This window comes from Mesoplodon bidens (assembly GCF_964165515.1).
Source record: "Mesoplodon bidens genome assembly, chromosome: 20".
Lineage (NCBI taxonomy): Eukaryota > Metazoa > Chordata > Mammalia > Artiodactyla > Ziphiidae > Mesoplodon > Mesoplodon bidens.
This window is the reverse complement of record NC_138181.1, coordinates 35,831,327-35,849,430: the sequence shown is the minus strand read 5'-3', so window position 1 is coordinate 35,849,430 and position 18,104 is coordinate 35,831,327. Positions and strand designations below refer to the sequence as shown.

Sequence of the window (18,104 nt, the reverse complement as noted above, 5' to 3'; positions counted from 1 at the left end):
TGATCTGCAAAGTACTTTTTCTCCTCTCTAACAGCCTGCAAGAACCACAAAGAGCCGCTTGCTTTTTCTGAGCAGGACAAGCAGTGCACGTTCATCATCCTGCCGCAGGTCAAATCAATTTTCTGGCTCTGCCACAAGATCAGCAGAGGCTTCTGAGTGTCGTATCGTCCCACAGAATATCCGGCTGGTCCGCTCTATTCCTGATGCCGTGGATCCAGTGAACGGGAGTAGCAGGCTCTTTAGCTGCCCTGGTAACACGTAGATGAGCTACTCCGAGTACGAAGCAATGTATGATTCAGCAGGAAAGCAGAGTAACGCCACGAATTCAACAAGAATTCAATATAAGGAAACGGCCAAACGGAACTAAAATGAGACCATCAAACGAACAGAGACAGACCCCTCGTGCTGGAGAGCAAAGGCAAGGAACAGGGGTTCTGAGAGTCTAGAACTTGAAGGGAAAGCCCTATAGACCTTGGAACGGGCAGCGTATACAGCAGATGCTCAGAGGAGCGGTCCTAGAGTAAAATCTGGGGCTTGGAGTTCTGAGCGCTTCTCAGTGGTCGCTGAAACCTCTGAGGGAGTACGATGAAACCTGCTCCGGGAATGCAAAACAAACAAACAAACAAACAAACAAACAAAAACAAACCAAAAAAGCCCAACCTGGACGCTGGCACCGACTGCCCCTGCCCGCTGGAGCTTTGTTGCCATGGGGACCTTCATCCAAACAGCCCTTCTCCTTTCCTCTGGCCTCCTGGTCGCTCTCTAGTGCCCCCTAGCGGCAGGATTTAATACAACTCAGCAAAGGAGAAACTACAGGGCCGAGTTCCAACTCCATGCGGCAGAACCTAGAAGGGTGTATTTGAAACAGAGACCTATTTGCTTCACAATTGGCACATTTGCTACAGGAAAAAATTCTAACTCCTCAGCAAGACTGTTCTCAGTCAAGCCCCAATCTATAGCCTTAACTTACCTCTCTAGCCATCACCACCAAAATCTTGGGGTAGCCCCACATGCCAAAGCCTAAAACACTTTCTCTGACCTTAATGGGTTATTTGTTATTCCTTAAAACTCGTAAAAAACGATCATATCATAGATCATGTCTGCTTCTGCTCACACTAGTAACTGTGTGGAACTGTCCCCTCCCCTCTTCATTCCATAGATTTCCATGATCGTCTTAGAAATATCATTTAAACTTACTGAGCCCTATGTGTGTACACTGTGCCAGGCTCTTCACTCATTTAACTTGTTAATTTAATCCTTCAACACAACCCTGTGAGGTCTATCCTATCTATTTCCATCTTTTACAAATAAAAGTGGTTAAATAACTTGCCCAAAGTCACATAACTAATAAAAAATAGACCTGGTGCTCCAAAGCCTCTGCCTTAACCAGTCCAAAATACTGCCTTATACGATTCACATCAAAGGTCACCTCCTCTGAGAGGACTCCTACACTCCCTCAGGCCAAATTATTTGCTTCCTCCCTGATACTAATATATTTTTACCATGGCAGAACTTTTCAGAGTGCATGACCTTTTTTCAGGTATTTATATCTCTGTACCTTCTATAAATAATCTAGTGCACAGTTGCCCAATAGATCTTCCTGCAGGGATACTGTGGTATCTGTGTTGTACAATGTGGTGGCCACAAGCCCCATGTGGCTACTGAGCAGTTGAAATGTAGCCAGTGTTACTCACTTTATTTTATTGAAATTTATTTAAATTTAAATCGGAACAGCCAAGTGGGGCTAGTGGCTACCATATTGAATAGTGAAGACCTAGTGCATAGCAAAGCACCGAGTAATAATTCCTCAAAAAAAAAAGTTCACCAAGTAAATGAATCATCCGTGAAAAACACATTGGACAAAGAAAAAATACTTGTATAGCTCCGTTTTTGTTTTTCTTTTTCACCACATACAGACTCACATTGGTTTACTTGATTAATAAACATGTCTATGAATACACATTCAACAAAATATTACAAAGCTCCACTCTCAAGACCTATCCCATATTTTATCTTGTGCAATAATGTGTATTACGAACCACATTTTTTTTCTTACTGTAAGACTTTCTAAAGGATGTTAACAACTCTGCTGTGTAAATATTTAATTTATAATTGTCTGTCCCTGCTCTGCAATCCTTTTTTTTCCCCTCTGTACTGTTCACTGATAAATCCCAAGTGACTAGCTCAGGGTCTAGTAGGGACTCAATAAATATTTTTCAAATGAATGAATGAATCATGCCTACTGGGGGCATCTTTGTTAAGTGTGGAAATCGAATTTACAAATTGCTTTCAAATATGTAATTTTTATGAACACAGCGTAATAATTTAAGAAATAGGTACGTTAAATTTTGTAGCCATTAAGCATCTATTCATTTTAATTTTGAAGATTTTTTTCATTGGCATTTTGGAACAAAACCCTATCGTTTCCAATTTCCAAACAAAAACTGTCTTTGTCCTCTGAAAGGTCCTCAAAACCTCCTCCAAATTCTTGACTGAAACTAGGCCTTCGACGGGGCAGAAACCACGATATTCAAAGTGTCAGTTTCTAAGGGCGGGCTCTAAACCGGTTATTATTCACACCAATTAAAACGGAGATTGAAAGCTCCGCCCAAGGCTTAAGCTCCCGGAACCGAGTCCTCAGTGAGGCCAGGGAAGCGCGTCCGCCAACCCGGAGCTGCAGGACCCCAAACTGGAGGACCCGCGAGGCCGAGGGCGCCCGCGCCGGGCCCCCCGCCCCGCCGAGGCCCCGCCCCGCCGAGGCCCCGCCCCGCCGAGGCCCCGCCCCGCCGAGGCCCCGCCCCGCCCCCTGTGCTGCCATAGAAACCCAGAAAGCGCCATGGCTGCCGCCGGCCTGAGAGGAGAGCTTTTGCCACTGCCGACGGTACCCAAGTCACCGTCACTTGCGCCACGTCCAGCCGCTCCCATGCGAGGGAGGCCTAAGAAGTGTCTGGTCTATCCGCATCCCCCGAAGAGCTCCCGCGTGTCTCCGTCGGTTCTGCGCTGGCTCCAGGGCCTGGATCTCAGCTTCTTCCCCAGAAACATCAGCAGGTGCTGGAGCAGGGCCGGCCCCCGCCGCCTGGCGGTAGCCTCGGTCGGAGCCGAGCAGCCCCGGGGTCCGCGCGGGGGCTTTCTCCTGGGATGGCCCCCGCCCGCTCACCACACACACACACACACACACACACACACACACACACACACACACTCACCGCTTGCTTTCTTAGGGAACCGACCTAAAAAAATAGGATGGAGCATTTCACTCAGTCGGTCAATCAGTCAATCAATCATTACACAGACTTGAGCTAATGCAGACTGCTTTGGTGACTACAAAAAAAGTAAGAGTCCAGCCTCTTTCTTCAGAGACATTGGACATTAATACTAGTGGCAGTTAATATTTGCTCTGGGCGTGCAAACTAAATTCCATAAAAATAATGACTTTGTTGCAGGCAAGGACTCTGGTTTACTAATTTCGGTATTCCTCAAGAAAGACACGCCTGAAAATGTCAGTGTACCTAGGTATCACATGGGCATCTTGTTAAAATGCAGGTTCGATACAAATGAATGGTTTGGGGTTCATAAAAATAACACCATGGCCTTTGGTGTGTGTCATCTTACCCAAAGGCTATTCCATAGCAGGTCCTCCTTGGAGCAATGGTACAACAACATTCTGTAAGTTGCTGTCAGTACAGTATATTAAATTGGTGTTAATGAACCATAATCACAAACTGTGTAAGTAACTGCATTTTATTTTATTTGCTTATTGTTATGGATCAGGGATTTTTCAAATGGCTTGCTGATAGCAGAAATATTCACTGTACACTACCCCTGGGACCTTAAATTGTCATCCTTTAAAAATGGAACTTCTTTAAAAGTCAAGTTGGATAACTGGGCGCAGTTGGAAAAGGTAAATTAGCAATCAATGACACTTTTAACTGTTGAAAAGTTTATGTTTGAAGAGGTGTATTCTTGAGGTCGTGGGTTTCTCTGTATATGTGTGTGTGGCCGTGTTTTAGGCCACAGTGCAGCTGGGTAGGCAGCTTGTTTCCTTGTATTGAAAAGAAGGTTATATTAAAGTTTATGTCATGAGTCACCTGTGAAACTGAGCATACTCATTTCAAATTGGAGTGGGATATAATGGTTGATTTTCTTGCTGAGTAAAAATAACTTTTAATAATTAACATGTTAAACCTCAAAATATTAGTTGAGGATTAAAGAGGGATTAAAGTGAATTCACAGTAATTGGAGTTTTTTGGTTTTTTTTTTTTTGCGGTACACGGGCCTCTCACTGCTGTGGCCTCTCCCGTTGCGGAGCACAGGCTCCGGACGCACAGGCTCAGCGGCCATGGCTCACGGGCCCAGCTGCTCCGCGGCATGTGGGATCTTCCCGGCCCGGGGCACGAATCCGTGTCCCCGCATCGGCAGGCGGACTCTCAACCACTGCGCCACCAGGGAAGCCCAGTAATTGGAGATTTTTATATAACTTCTTATGGTGAAAGTATTCTCTTTCTACTATTACAGTTCCTGGCGAGAAAAAACTTAGATTACCTAAAGAACTAATCCACGGAACAATTCATTGTAAAGCCGGAGTACCTGAAATACTGATACAGGAGGTGTACACCTTGTTAACACATCGAGAGTGAGTTATTTGGAATTTTCTAGTAATATAATATGAAACTTTTGATAATATAAACCTTATTACTAAAATGGGGCTTGTCAACAATATTTATTTTTTTATTTCCAGAATTAAAAGTATCCAGGATGACCTTGTGAATTTCACAGACTACAGTTACCAGCTGCAGTTGCCCCTGGTCCCCAGATCGACAGCTTCAAAGTCTATTAAAGATAACATTAGGTTATCAGAATTAATAGGCAATCCGAACAAGCTCAACAATGAACGTAAAGTAGAGTTCCTCTTCCTTTTACAAATGTTGCAAAGAAAATTGAGCAGAAAACTGAATCCAGGTAAGTTTTCTTGGAAATAGTCAACTGGGTTCTTCCAAGCTTAAGAAGGCTCTTCTTGAGCACAGATGAAAGAAAAGCCTGCCACTGTGCCCTGATTCATAGACTGTTGTAATTTCATCTACTGTGACTTTTATTGTTATTAATTCAGTCATACTTATTACCATATATGTATTCATATCTATCATATTATTTTGTGCTTTTAACTTGTTCTCTGTTTCTTGTTTTTGTCTTACCTATTTTTCTTCTTCTTTTGGACTGAACTTTTATCCAAAGACTTTTTTCCTCCCTACTAATTTGGAAAATTATAAATTTCTACTCTCTTTAGTGCTATGCTAGAAATTTTAACATGCATATTTATCTTAGTCTAAGAGTAATATCTTTATTCTCTTCCTCAAACTGTAAGGACCTTACAACACTAGGACACTGACCACTCCCTACCAGCCCCCCCTCCCCACTTCAGTTCTTTTGTTGTTCAGCATTTTCGTTTTGTCAAGTTATTTTTTTAACACCGCAAAATCAGGTATCATTATTTTTTATACCAAATATTTGCTTACATTTAATCTATCTCACTATTACTTCCACTCACTGGGTCTTGTGGGAATTCCTGGAACGAAACACAACCATTCTATTTAGTCATCAGTTTAAATGTCCATCTTAGTGCAAAGCTAACCTATATCTCTGCTGTCTTCTTTGGAACACATTTTCTCTTTAGCCATGGATACCTCAACACTTTCGATTCTTGAACAGAATTCTGTTATCACCAGTGTTGATTTTTGAGACTGCTGATTTTAAGCAGCCAAAGTAATTAATTGTGATAATCACAGTTCTGGGAATGTTACTGACCAGGGTGGTGTTTAAGCATAAACAGGGCATGGCTGATGAGCAGAAATGACCTTAAACACGTCTTCTAGCCTCAGTGAGGGTGAGCTGCTGAGGAGTAGGTGATCTTTAGAAGCACAGTGAAACTGACGCCCAAGTGCTGCAGTTGATAGAATTCGTTAATAAGAAATACGGGAAACATGGAAGATAATTTTGTCACTATTTTTACAGTATAACAATGTTTGCAAAATGAAATAGATACTGTATGGTTTTATTTACGTGAAATATACAAACATGTAAAGCTAACCTATGACGATAGACGTCAAGACAGAGCTTTAGGTTTAGGGTACTGTATGGGGGAGACAGGAAGGGGTTTTGGGGTACTAGCACTATACCATTTCTGGACCTGGGTGATGGCACCCCAGGTATGTATTCACTCCAAAAACTCATCAAACTTTAAACATACGATTTGTTCCGTTTTCTGTACATATACTACTATTGAATGAAAGCTTACTGGAGCTTCCAGTGGTTAAGACTCCGTGCTTCCAATGCAGGGGGCTTGGGTTCGATCCCTAGTGAGGGAACTAAGATCCCACATGCTGTGTGGCCAAAAAAATTTTTTTTAATAAAATAAAAAATAAATTGGCTGAATTTAAAAAAAAAGCTTAACAAAAGACTAATAGGAACATAGGGATACTGTCTTGAAAGTAACTTTTTTAAAGCAACTATTTTGTGCATCAGAGATGTGAACCATGGTGGAGAGGGTTATTAACCTACGTATCCACAGCGCTCTCAGGAATATGATACAACAGATGTCTAAATAATTTGCTTAATTTAAAACTGTGGTGTCGTATTTTAACCATGGCCATAGTGAATTTTTAAGAAAGAATTTTTGTTTACATTTTATAGAATGGTTTGAGGTCAAACCAACAGTGGGAGAATCGACTTTCAGTCATGGTCCTGCCCAAGCCTCTGGGTGCCATTGTAATTCAGTCGTTTCGAAGGAAATAGTTGCTCCTGTGTGTTGTAAGTTCTTAAAAAGTTTTTTCACTTGTTAAAAATGATGTTTTTATTTTATTTTGTTTGTTTAAAATTTCAAAATAGTTAAAATGTTGGTCTAGGCATTCAGTCTAGAACGGTGCAGCAGGTTGATGTGTGTGCTTTTGGGTAGGTGGCGGGAGCATGCTGTCCGCCAAGAACCAGCCACAACAGGGGAAAATCCCAGGCCAGCATTTCCCTGCCTGCTACTACAGGAGCCATTTCAATTCCGATTTCAGCTTAAAAAAGTGCGTCTGAAACAGGGGAAGCTCGTTGGCAGAGCTCAAAACTCAATCCTGTAGCAGCTGGATGATGAATCAGTCCTAAGGCAGATACAGACAACCTGCACACCTAGACTTCCCCATCACTTGTTTTACAAGAAGCCACGAGTTTAAATCCTGTTAATTCAGAAAGCACTTAATACCATAGCAAACTGTAGCCAAACAGGGGCCAAAGTCAGCCTCTGCCTGACTTTTTGGTATAGCCTGCAAGTTAAGAATGGTTTTTACGTGTTTAAATGGTTGACAACATATACCAAAATTGCACATAATGGTACTGAAATCACAGGCTGTTCATCTGAAAAGCTTCTGATTATCAAATCGAGTGGCAAAAATTAATTGTAAGAAAGGTTGTTACCTTTTTTTTTTTAACGCTTAAGTTCCTCTCTTTGTTTACCTAAATCTAGCATCTAGCAAAGTAATGCACCAAGGGAATGTAGATTTCTTAGTTGTCACTGGCCCCTCATATGAGTCTGAGTGGCCAGCTTGGATGCCTCAGTGCAGAATTCTAGAAACCAAATTATGAATTCTGCATATTTGCCAAATCTAAGCACTATTAAAATCACGGCACTGTTGCCTTACCTGCTTTCTGAAGCAACATCTAAAAATAGTTGAGTCATATTCAGTATCAGATGCACCAAAATAAGCCCTGGGTATTTTTAGGCTCCACCGATGACTTTTGGAGACGGTGGCATTCAGGTTTTGTATTTCTGACTACGATAATGCATGCTTTAAATATTCTGTTTACCAGGCATTTAGACTAACCGGTGCTAGGCCTGTTGCCAACCGTTCTGCATATGTCTGGTATGTTAGAAACACAGATGGTCGTATACATATTTAATAACCACAAATGGATTTTAATTTTATTTAAATATTACACCAAATACAGGTAATGGTGGCAATCCACTTAAAGAAATTCACATGAAGCAAGCTGGAAAACATTCTTTGGACTCTATGAAACCTATCAGAAACATGGAAAAGGAACCCAGAAGAGCACCTGTCTAATGGGCTTTGAAGAAGCGATGCCACCACCTCTTGCCACTCTAAAGGGATACAATCACCTAGTCTTGGATATATTTCAATGATAAGTAAATTAAAGGGGTGTCTTATCTATAGTTGGGCTGAAGAACATATTTTTTAATTCAATTCAACAACCATTTATTCAACACCTGCACCTAGTAGTGTTGAAAATACAAAATCAGTTTAATTAGTATAGAATGAACAAAAATAATTTTAAAGGTACAGTTAAACATAATTTACCAAGACGAGTAAGAACTCTTTCTCATAAATTTTGTAGGAATGGCGAATCTACTTTGTAATATGTTTTCCTCACTAGAAAGAAAAGAGCCACGCTACTAATACGCCTGATATTTATTTATTTACACGTCATGTTCATCAACAAAATTTATTCTGAACGATTATTACTATTATACATAGGCCCATAGAAAATCTTGCCCACTTCCATAAATAACTTTACTTAAGCCATCAAAAAGAAAATAGTCATCTTTCCTGTTGATACTGAGTTGTGGGGAAGGAAAACCATGTTTTACTTGGTGTTTAGCAAACAATTTAGTTTGATTAAAAAAAATGCCTCCTGCTTGCTGCCATGCCCCATATTTTTACTGAAGGGAAACAAAAGCAGTGATATCCTGAAAGACTGATGATATTTCATATATTCTTGGTAATTTAAAATTCATATTTGGAAAATTTTCTTCAAGTGGAATTATTCACGTTTTTATGCTATCTCATTAGTAGTGTCATTTGACTCCCAAGATGAGTATTACTAATGCTGAATCCCATGATATGCTTGTCAATTTCCAACAAAACTCTATTCGTTTTTCTGCACTTTTGAAGCCTTAGAGAGTTTAATTAGAATTTCTACCTCCAGAGACTTCCTTGTTTAATCTTACCCTTCTGGATAGGTAATATTTAGTAAAAGAAATTATCGAGAGCCCTGATGAAATCGATGACTTCTTGGGAAAGGTTTAGAAAATTATGAAAATAATTTTTAAACCATAATATATAGTTCCTTAGGAAAGGATTTTAGAAACAAGTCTTCTGAAGCTCAGCTAGAGAAACGTCCAGAGAAAAGGATTAGATTTGGATAAACAGTCAAATAATAAGTTTATTCTCTTGACTCTGTGTTCAATCTCCTGAAAAAGCTAATCACTCATGGCCTGACCTTGGTTAAGTTCCTAAGACCCCTGTGGGACCTACGGAGAGTTTTGAAAATACAGGAGGGTCTGGAAGCTTCATTTCATAGTGACTAAGGAAATGAAGGAAGCGGGGATATGGTGAAAGTAGGGAACGTCAAGAGCTTCTTCAGATGAGTTGTGTCGACAGAAGCCAACGCTTCAGGCAAATCGAAGGAAAAGGTCATTTTGTTCACAAAGATCTTTGACAGAAGGAAGCAGTGAACTATTGTAGGAGCTACAGCAGCCCCTATAGGTACAGAACCTTTCAGTCAACTGGCAGAATGCTTATCACGGGAATGGAAGCTTCTGTGATAAGCTGTTTATATTAATTAGTAAGCCTCTTTTTTCTCTCTCTCATACTAATTCCGGGGTTTATTGTAGTCAGTGTTTCTTACAAGTGGAGAATCATCCTCCTGAACAGTCCAGTCCCATGATTTTTCTAGGTTTCTAAGCCAGGTAATAACCCAGATGGACGGCGCAGCCCTCCACACCTCTGAGGACTTTAACCCAGAATTCAGCGAGAGATGGTGTCCTCTCACTGGTGGTTCTAGGGACAAGATGGATGTTCATCTTAGCAGTTAACTGTGTCATACCTGGCTTTAACTGCAGTATTTATTAAAATCATTGCCTAATGAGACTTCTTTCATAAAAGCATACTTAAACTTGCAAAATAATTTGTCTACATTATCAGTAATATGGACACCTTCAAATAAAAACAAGTTCATGTTCTTTGTTTGGGTTTTCATGCATACTAAACATAACAATGAAATTTAACTTTATAAATTTTTAAAACTTTTGTTTTTCATATTAAGACACATACAGATCAACATAGTCAACTGACATTCTATGAAGAATTAATAGTCAATATTAAGGTATAGAACATTGTTGAAGTCAAGGAATAATAGAATTGCATTTGAATCAATCAAATTTAGGTTTTAGACAAATATTGGGTTATACCTCAATGGTCTTCATGTGATAAAGACTTGTAAGATCTTTTTCATACTTTATACATTAAAATATTATTTCCTGCTTTCATTAAAAATACAGAAGAATGTAACAATTGTTTATATATGTATAACTTAATATCTTTGAAGTATTTAAAGCACAAATTAGGGTTTTAAATCTATTTTAAAACAAAACAGAGAATGATAGTAGGATTTAGACTGCCACCTTTTAAGTGAGGAGATTTCAGTACATATATGCCAATTAATAATACCCCTCACCTAAAAAAAAATAAAATCTGAATTACACGTATCACTAAGGGTTAAAAAGTACTTCTGAGATACGATTTATTTATTTATTTTTTACATCTTTATTGGAGTATAATTGCTTTACAATGGTGTGTTAGTCTCAGATATGATTTACATTACCCATTGCATCTCTGAGTTGTATACATTCTCTTCTATAATATTAACTATTTTCTTTATAAAATGGAATTTAAGGCTAAAATGCTTTTTTTGTGGAGTTAGAAGTAGGTCAGTGTGATAGACAGGTACATAATATATATTGTTTTCTGTTTTAAGAAGCTTAAGAAAAATTTTAAAGTATTTTAAATGCAACAAGTTTAAAGATAATAAAAACCACCATTATTCTAGTTATATGAGCTCACTCCCTAATTAGACAGAACACCTGTATTATAAATCTTGTAAAACAGCTTGAGTATCAAAGTACTATTCTTCCTAGTGTGCATTCATTTCGTAAATCTTGAAGTCAGAATTCTAGTACAATTGAAATACTTGTCGTCATGCCTCAGGCTTTTTAAAAATATCGACAGATGTACTATTTTAATAAATATTTTTAAAACCTGAATTTACATAATATATCCCAAATTTCAACTAACATCCTATTTACTTACAGAAATTTATTTGAAACTAATTTTCATCAAATAAATTGTTTATTATAACTATATTATAATGTAACTTGATTAGAGATTATGTGAATATTAAATACATTCATCAAAATTAATATTCATAAATACCAAATATCTTTTAAAATAGTGAATTATCATCAAATGCAAATGATCACATAGATTTCACTGCATTTTGTGTTTTTCACTTCCAGTTTTTTTCATGCTTATATAGCCTATTCCTTTATAATTAGACATTTGAGTTTCAGCTATAGAACTTGGGAATGTTTTCTCTTTAAAAAAGTAAAACTTAAAAGTGCTTTGCATACCCATTTATTGATATATATTAAACTTATAACTGAAAACTTCGATTAAATATGAGCTAAAACTAGTGGTTTACTATACATTTTATAGAGGACAATACCAGTGTTTGTTAACTTGAAGATCAGTTGTACACACCTTACATTTCGACACTTCAAGATATTCAGTCACCCAAATACTCTGACTGCCCACTGCACCTCAAGCACTGTTCTAGATGTTGCACTATTTTATGTTTCCATGTTTCAACAATAGAATATCTGGTACCTTTTGTGCTTTGTGGAAAGTTCATATGCTCTTTTAGATTTGTCAGTCCTTTATCATTTAAATACTACTTTCCTCCCAAATAAGGAGACACCTATTTTTCCTTGAAATTATATAAATATTTTATTTGCTGAAGTTAACGAATAAAATCAGCTGTGAGTCCCCACTTCCCACCTCCTCCTCCAGACCTTTGGCTCTAGGACAACAAAGGTTAAAGGTAACACTAACCGGAAAAAGGTCTTTAAAAAAGCAATTAAGTGTGAGAAAAACCTTCTGTCAAAAAGGGTTGAGTCGTATTCCAGTCCCCAAAGGTGAGAACGGGTTCACCTTTGCCCACATCAGAGCATCATTCAAGGAGATGGTGGATTTCCCATCTTCAAGGAAAAATACAGGGCCCTGCACAGTGACAGTTAAGGGAAGAGAAGATGAGATTATGAATTTGCAATATGTTTTTAAACTTCCAGAAACAGACTCAGGCTAATAAAAAACCACTGGTGATATTTAAGCAACACTGATAGGAAATTTAAAAAGAAGAGAAAAATTAGATTCTTTGAATTGCCACCAAATAGAGAAACATTTTAAAATATCTTGACATTATGCCTTGATGTCTTTCAAAATAGAATTCAGTTTTATAATTTGAATTCTTTCATTACAATGGCGCTGTCAGTGGCAATAGATATTGCTAACCTATTAATTACTACAAAGTTAACATTTATAAAGGCACATATGCCTAATAATAGACTTTAATATACTTCGCTCTTTTAATCATACAGCCTACATCAATACAGCTGGGTAAATTATTTAAGCCAGAAATTCAACCTGCTCTCCAGAAGATGAAAATTACACTGCTATATATGTGTATATATAATTTAAAATCCTGTCAACCCTGTGATTTACTAGTATATCTATAATTTAGTTACATCGGCTATTATGTCGAGGGTAGTTCTGAAGAATTAAATCCAAAAAAAACTTTCAATGTGTATCTCCCAGCTCTTAGAAGGAAAAGCATGATTTTACAAACACAAAATGGAATAAAAACTTACTTTCTTCATTACCTTCTAAAGTTATCAGGTTTTTTATCATGATTTCAAATGATAACAGCTTGTTGTTAGTAAATTATTTCCAGATATTAGAAAATCCATTACATGAAGTAGGCAGCTTCCTATTCACAGGTACTTGAAATTTTAGTTTTAAGCAGAACACACTGATTTTCTGCAGGAACAGAAATATCCTAGGAGGGTAGCCCCCCTCTGAATCAGTCATTTGCGCCCTAGTGTATGTAAGATAATGAGTAGATCCTTTCCTAATGTGTGTGTGAGTGCAGAGGTTAGCCTGTGGAGTAGGTCATCTGTCTGTCTCAGATGGAGAAAAAGTCCTGAAGAGGAGAAAGAAACAGGGAAGTGTGGAGCACTGGAAGTACATGCAGGGCGGTGAGTGGCACCGAAAGTGTATTCTAAAAACTGCATAATGGTTTTTGCTCTTAATCATAAGTTCTTGAATTTACTGCTTTGGTTCTTTATCGCTGGACGTAAGTGGATAAGCACGTATACAACTATGTGTTCTGTCTGTGGTTTGGAATATACTGCTGTGTTCTGAAGACTTAGTTTGTTTCTGGTGTCAAGTCAAGCTACAGTTAGAGTTTACATTAGCAGCAAGATATTTAATTGGAGTGATTACCCCCCCCCCATGTACCTTTCTCCATTGACCTGGCATGTCAGTGTTAGAAATGTAATTAGCTACGTTACCTTAGAAATACAAGAATCCACTTAGTAAAGTGTGAATGTGCCCAAGAGGTGGCGTTCTTTTAGTCCCACCTGGACTCCATTAGCATTTCATGGGGATTCAGCTTTGTTTACTTCTTGGGGACACCTACAACCGGTCCTGGCTCTGGGATGATGAAGGCTCCTCTTATTTTCTGGAGATAATGGCACCCCTGGGTCACACTGGGAGGCTCTGGCATCGTTCACCATCATTACTTTCATTGGGCATGAAGGACCATTCCTTGGGAATTAGCCATCCCTCACGATTGAGCCCCGTAATTTTTAATTGCTGCAAAGTTCAGTAAGTCAATGTAAGAATATGCATAATATATCAATGATATTGATATATTATGCGTCTAACAGTTTTTAATTGCTTTCTTTGTGTTTATAAAATACAAATGGAGACTATAAAGTTAAATTTAATCTACTGAGGTATAATAATTTGTAACAGTGTTGATTGTTGCTTTGTCTTTCTTATTTAATTTCCCTAAGGATATGATCTATATGTATTTTAAAACATTTGTTACTAAGTATATCTATTATATGAATTGCTTTTATGATAACAGTACCATGACTATGTCTCTGAATTTATTTCAAGGAGAGAGAAAACATTTACACCAAATATGGAAGCATTAAGGGCAATAGTTTCTCACTGGGCCTCAGGTCTCTTTATAGGTTTACAGGTCTCTTTTATTCAGGTTGTGCTTATTTTAAGATCACATGTCAAAAAATAATGAAACAAATAAAAATGATGAACATGCACAATTTATGCCTGACATTACGCTGTACCTGGATTTTTAATCCTGTAAAACAAGAGATGTGAATATCAGAATGACTCGGAAGATTTGACCCGGTCACATAATCTGGTCCAATAATTCCTCTGAGTGGTTCTTTTAGTCTCTTCAGTAAAGTTGCATAAACCATTCTTTGTGAATCAGAAGGGGGTGTATATGGAGATTCTTCTGATGATCTATATTTTCAACAGATATTCCATTTTTAGTTTTGTAGAATCCCAGGGTTGTTAAGGTTTAGATTAAAAAACAGTCCCTGATGATTATTTAGTTCTCCTTTATAAAACATGGCAAATCAACTTTAGACTCAATTTATAGTAAAATGAAGGACTTAAAAAAGGCAGGAAAGAGCATTGTAAATTATTACTGAATATATGCTAAACAACACAAGATTCATTATCCTGCCAAGATAAATAATGAGACAACCAAACTGTCAATAAGTTTGTCTGTAATATTAAGTGATGCCTTCTGTATCCCAATTTTTATATCAGATTCACTCACCGGTTGATGGATTGTGTGCAAGCTCTCCATGCATCCAACTCCTCAGAAAGCTGTTCAATTTTTATAGGCACTGACACCTTCCGACGTTTCAATAGCTGACTGAAATATGTGAAAAAGAAATTAACATCTGCCATCCAAGACAAAGATAGCAAAAGAGCAAATGAACTTTAAATAACTGCAAAAATTTCAGATTTAACAACTGTTGCTCACAAATCTATGTGTATATGTAAATATATACATGTAGGGGTGTGTGTGTGCGTGCAAGTCCCTGGCAGGTCAAAAATATTCAATAAATATCGGTTGGATGACAGGCCGAGTATTGCTGGGTGACAGCCACGGCCAGCTACGGTGTGGCCCGGTGTGTCTCCGTATGAAAAATGACTCTTAGAAAGCGAGTGGAAGAGTAAGAAAAGAATGTCAAGGAGCAGAAAGCAATGGAAATGCTGATTTCAATTCTTTAAAGACAGGGATGTGTGAAAAAAAAAGCAGTGAGACAGTGACAGCAGTGATCCATCACATCTGTGTATAGAAAACTGGAAAACAGATATAATGTGGTGAATTATGAGGCTGTAAATAAGGAATTACTAGTCCTAGTTTCCATAAGTTACAAACTCAGTGTGTTTCTCAAGGAGCTAGTTGGTTGAAATTTAAAAGTAAAAGCTGTTTAGGAGATAAAAAGAAAAAGAACATAAGACCTTAAGATGATATAAGACTAAAAGTAAGCATTTCTATAATTTATATCTTGCGGTTAACTCTTGCTGGTTGTCATCATTCTGCTGGGACATGATCAGAATTGGTGAGAAAAAATATGTAAATACCCTCCCCCCACACACGTACCCCTAACGTTTCAGTAATATTATCTCAAATCAGTTGGCAGCTTGTTTTTTTTCAACCTCAAATTATTGACTTAAAATTTTTTTATTGAGAATGTAGCCTGGCTCCAAAACAAACTCTTTAAATCATATGGTTTCCCTGTCTACAGTTCTGCACTTGGTAGTACTTTGTCTGCCCAGGAGTTTTTGATGATCTACTGTAGACAGAGCACCGTTCAAGAGTGAGGAACCCAGGTAACTCGGTGGACAGAGCGCTGTGAAAACATCAGAGGAGAGCTTACGTGTGACCGGGCGTCACAGGTGTTTCCCTTTGGCTGGAGCCGAGAACACGTAGCAGGACACGGTGGGTGATAAGGATGGAATGTGACTTCTGTGGAATTCCAAAGTAAGACTAAGGACCTAGAATGTTATCTGTTCACTAGTGGCGAGTCTCACTGTCAGGGAGGCTAATGCCACCGTCATAGGGGTGATAGGAGGAGGGGGAGGGGGCATAGGGTGACTAGAGGAAGGGCTACCACAGGGGACAGTTAGTGAAGACAGTAAGTGTGGGTCCCAGAGAATGCCTAACTGGATGCTGACAGTGAGGAAGAACCCCTGACCCTGATCCTGAGCATTTAAGTCTGGACGACAGAAGCATAATGACATCATCAGAAGAAAGAGCGAACCCAGGAGGAAGAGAGGTGAGAAGGAAGGTGGCTTCAATTCTGAGCGCGTCGAGGTCAGCGAGCTGCAGGGCGTGCAGCCAGGCGCTGTGCCTGCGCGCAGAAGGGTGAGCCGTCCGCACAGAGGCGAGAGGTGGGCTCCGAGGGACGGCGCACAGGCAGGTCCCGGAGCTCGAGTCCCTCTCTCTGAACTAACACGTTTCTAACCCAGCCGCACTGTCTCAAGTCTCTCCTGCCTTAGGAATAAAATGCCTTCCTTGCACTGGTGATATTTTTTCAAGGGACCATTTTCTCTCTTTCATGACCAAAGTCATACAGAGCTGAACCTAGCTCGTTAAATAATATTAATTCCATGTGATACATCCTACTGTGCTTACAAGATATTTTCTAAATATTGTTAAAAGTTGCTTTCGAATTGGGGTCATGCTGCCTGCGTAGATCTCTCCTTGAGAGTCCTGACAGCAGGAATCTCTGCTGCCCCCTGGTCAGGCCCACAGCTACACCAGACCTCGCCCCAGGGGCACTGGATTTTATTTTTGAGTATGACAAGCTTTAAGCACAATGGCTGATGTTCGGCAAGCTGTTAGAAAACACAGGAGTTTGGCAGGTAGGTTATACCTGGATACAATATGCTTTGCATTTTTCTACTGTAGAGATGGGAAAGCTAAAATACACAGTTTTTCATCTTCTTTTGAAAGTAGGGTTACACAGTCCTGGCCAGTGGGTTGTAGGTGCACAGCTCTAGGAAGACTTTCCTTCCTGAATCAAAGGGTCCTGCCCTCCGTGGTCTCCATCCTTTCACCCTTATCACTCCTTCTGCTTCGAATGTAGACCTAATACCCAGAGGGCTGGGAGCTACCTGGTAACCTGGGGTCACTCAGGCAAGAGGAAGAACGCCAAGACTGTCGGAGTTGAAAGAAGGGAAGAATCCAGATCCTTGATGGAATCTGCCCAAGAATGCCTACCTCGGTGTCTTGACATAAGACCAGGAAACAGTGTTTAAGCTAGAATTAGGATTTCTATTATTTACACCCCAGTTCACTGCTAATTCATATTGTTTACTGCTGCTTTATTATGAAGCACGTGCTTAGTAAATAAATGGATGAGTGCAAAATGTATTTGTTGCTTCTGTGATGCACTTAGACACTAACCGTCTCAGTGAAAGGCACTTCTCTAATTTCACAGTAGAAGAGAACCTGCTTTTACCTCGTGTACTCATAAAGTGCCGGGACGATGCTTTGGTACTGTCTTCTGATGGCCAGCAAAGCACCAACGTACCCACATAATATCAGCAATTCATTCCGAGCTCTGAAAGAGAATATATATATATATATATATATATTTTTTTTTTTTTTTTTTTTTTTTTTTTTTTTGCGGTACGTGGGCCTCTCACTGTTGTGGCCTCTCCCGTTGCGGAGCACAGGCTCCGGACGCGCAGGCTCAGCGGCCATGGCTCACGGGCCCAGCCGCTCCGCGGCATGTGGGATCTTCCCGGACCGGGGCACGAACCCGTGTCCCCTGCATCGGCAGGCGGACTCTCAACCACTGCGCCACCAGGGAAGCCCAAGAATATATTTATTTTTAAAGAGGCCATAACTTGAGGTACAGAACATTGTTTTCATATACAGTTATTGTACTTGTGGCTCTATATTTTGATGGGTGATATTTATAGCAAAATATGCTTAGAAAATTTTCTAAACTTGAAGATGTTTTATTCATCAGGTAACTCCTATTCAGACATGTACAGAATAACATAAATTGTATTTTGAAATAAAAGTTTTTAAATAATTTTTAACTCTGCCTTCTTGTTTTTCTCTCTTCCTTGTCTGTTCCTTCATGT

General features: G+C 39.1%; 2 protein-coding genes across 3 annotated transcripts in view; one reads left to right on the top strand and one right to left on the bottom strand.

The window, feature by feature from the left end:
• Positions 1–2,836: 2,836 nt before the first annotated feature.
• On the top strand, positions 2,837–8,109 carry SPATA4 (spermatogenesis associated 4; the record flags this gene model as incomplete). Its single annotated transcript, XM_081220826.1, is given in 8 exon segments — positions 2,837–3,048; positions 3,772–3,901; positions 4,516–4,522; positions 4,525–4,633; positions 4,739–4,959; positions 6,688–6,801; positions 7,984–8,065; positions 8,067–8,109. Coding segments are annotated over 8 exon segments (918 nt in total).
• A 3,775-nt stretch (positions 8,110–11,884) lies between these two features.
• WDR17 (WD repeat domain 17) overlaps positions 11,885–18,104 on the bottom strand; it is a gene marked incomplete at its 5' end in the record, with an annotated part of 75,512 nt that continues 69,292 nt past the window's right edge. For both annotated transcript variants that reach the window (XM_081221027.1, XM_081221028.1), the window contains 4 exons: positions 11,885–12,113; positions 14,267–14,447; positions 14,770–14,868; positions 17,471–17,572. In XM_081221027.1, the coding sequence (XP_081077153.1) occupies positions 11,994–12,113; positions 14,267–14,447; positions 14,770–14,868; positions 17,471–17,572 (502 nt within the window). In that variant the 3' untranslated portion in view covers positions 11,885–11,993. The remainder of the gene's footprint in view (positions 12,114–14,266; positions 14,448–14,769; positions 14,869–17,470; positions 17,573–18,104) is intronic.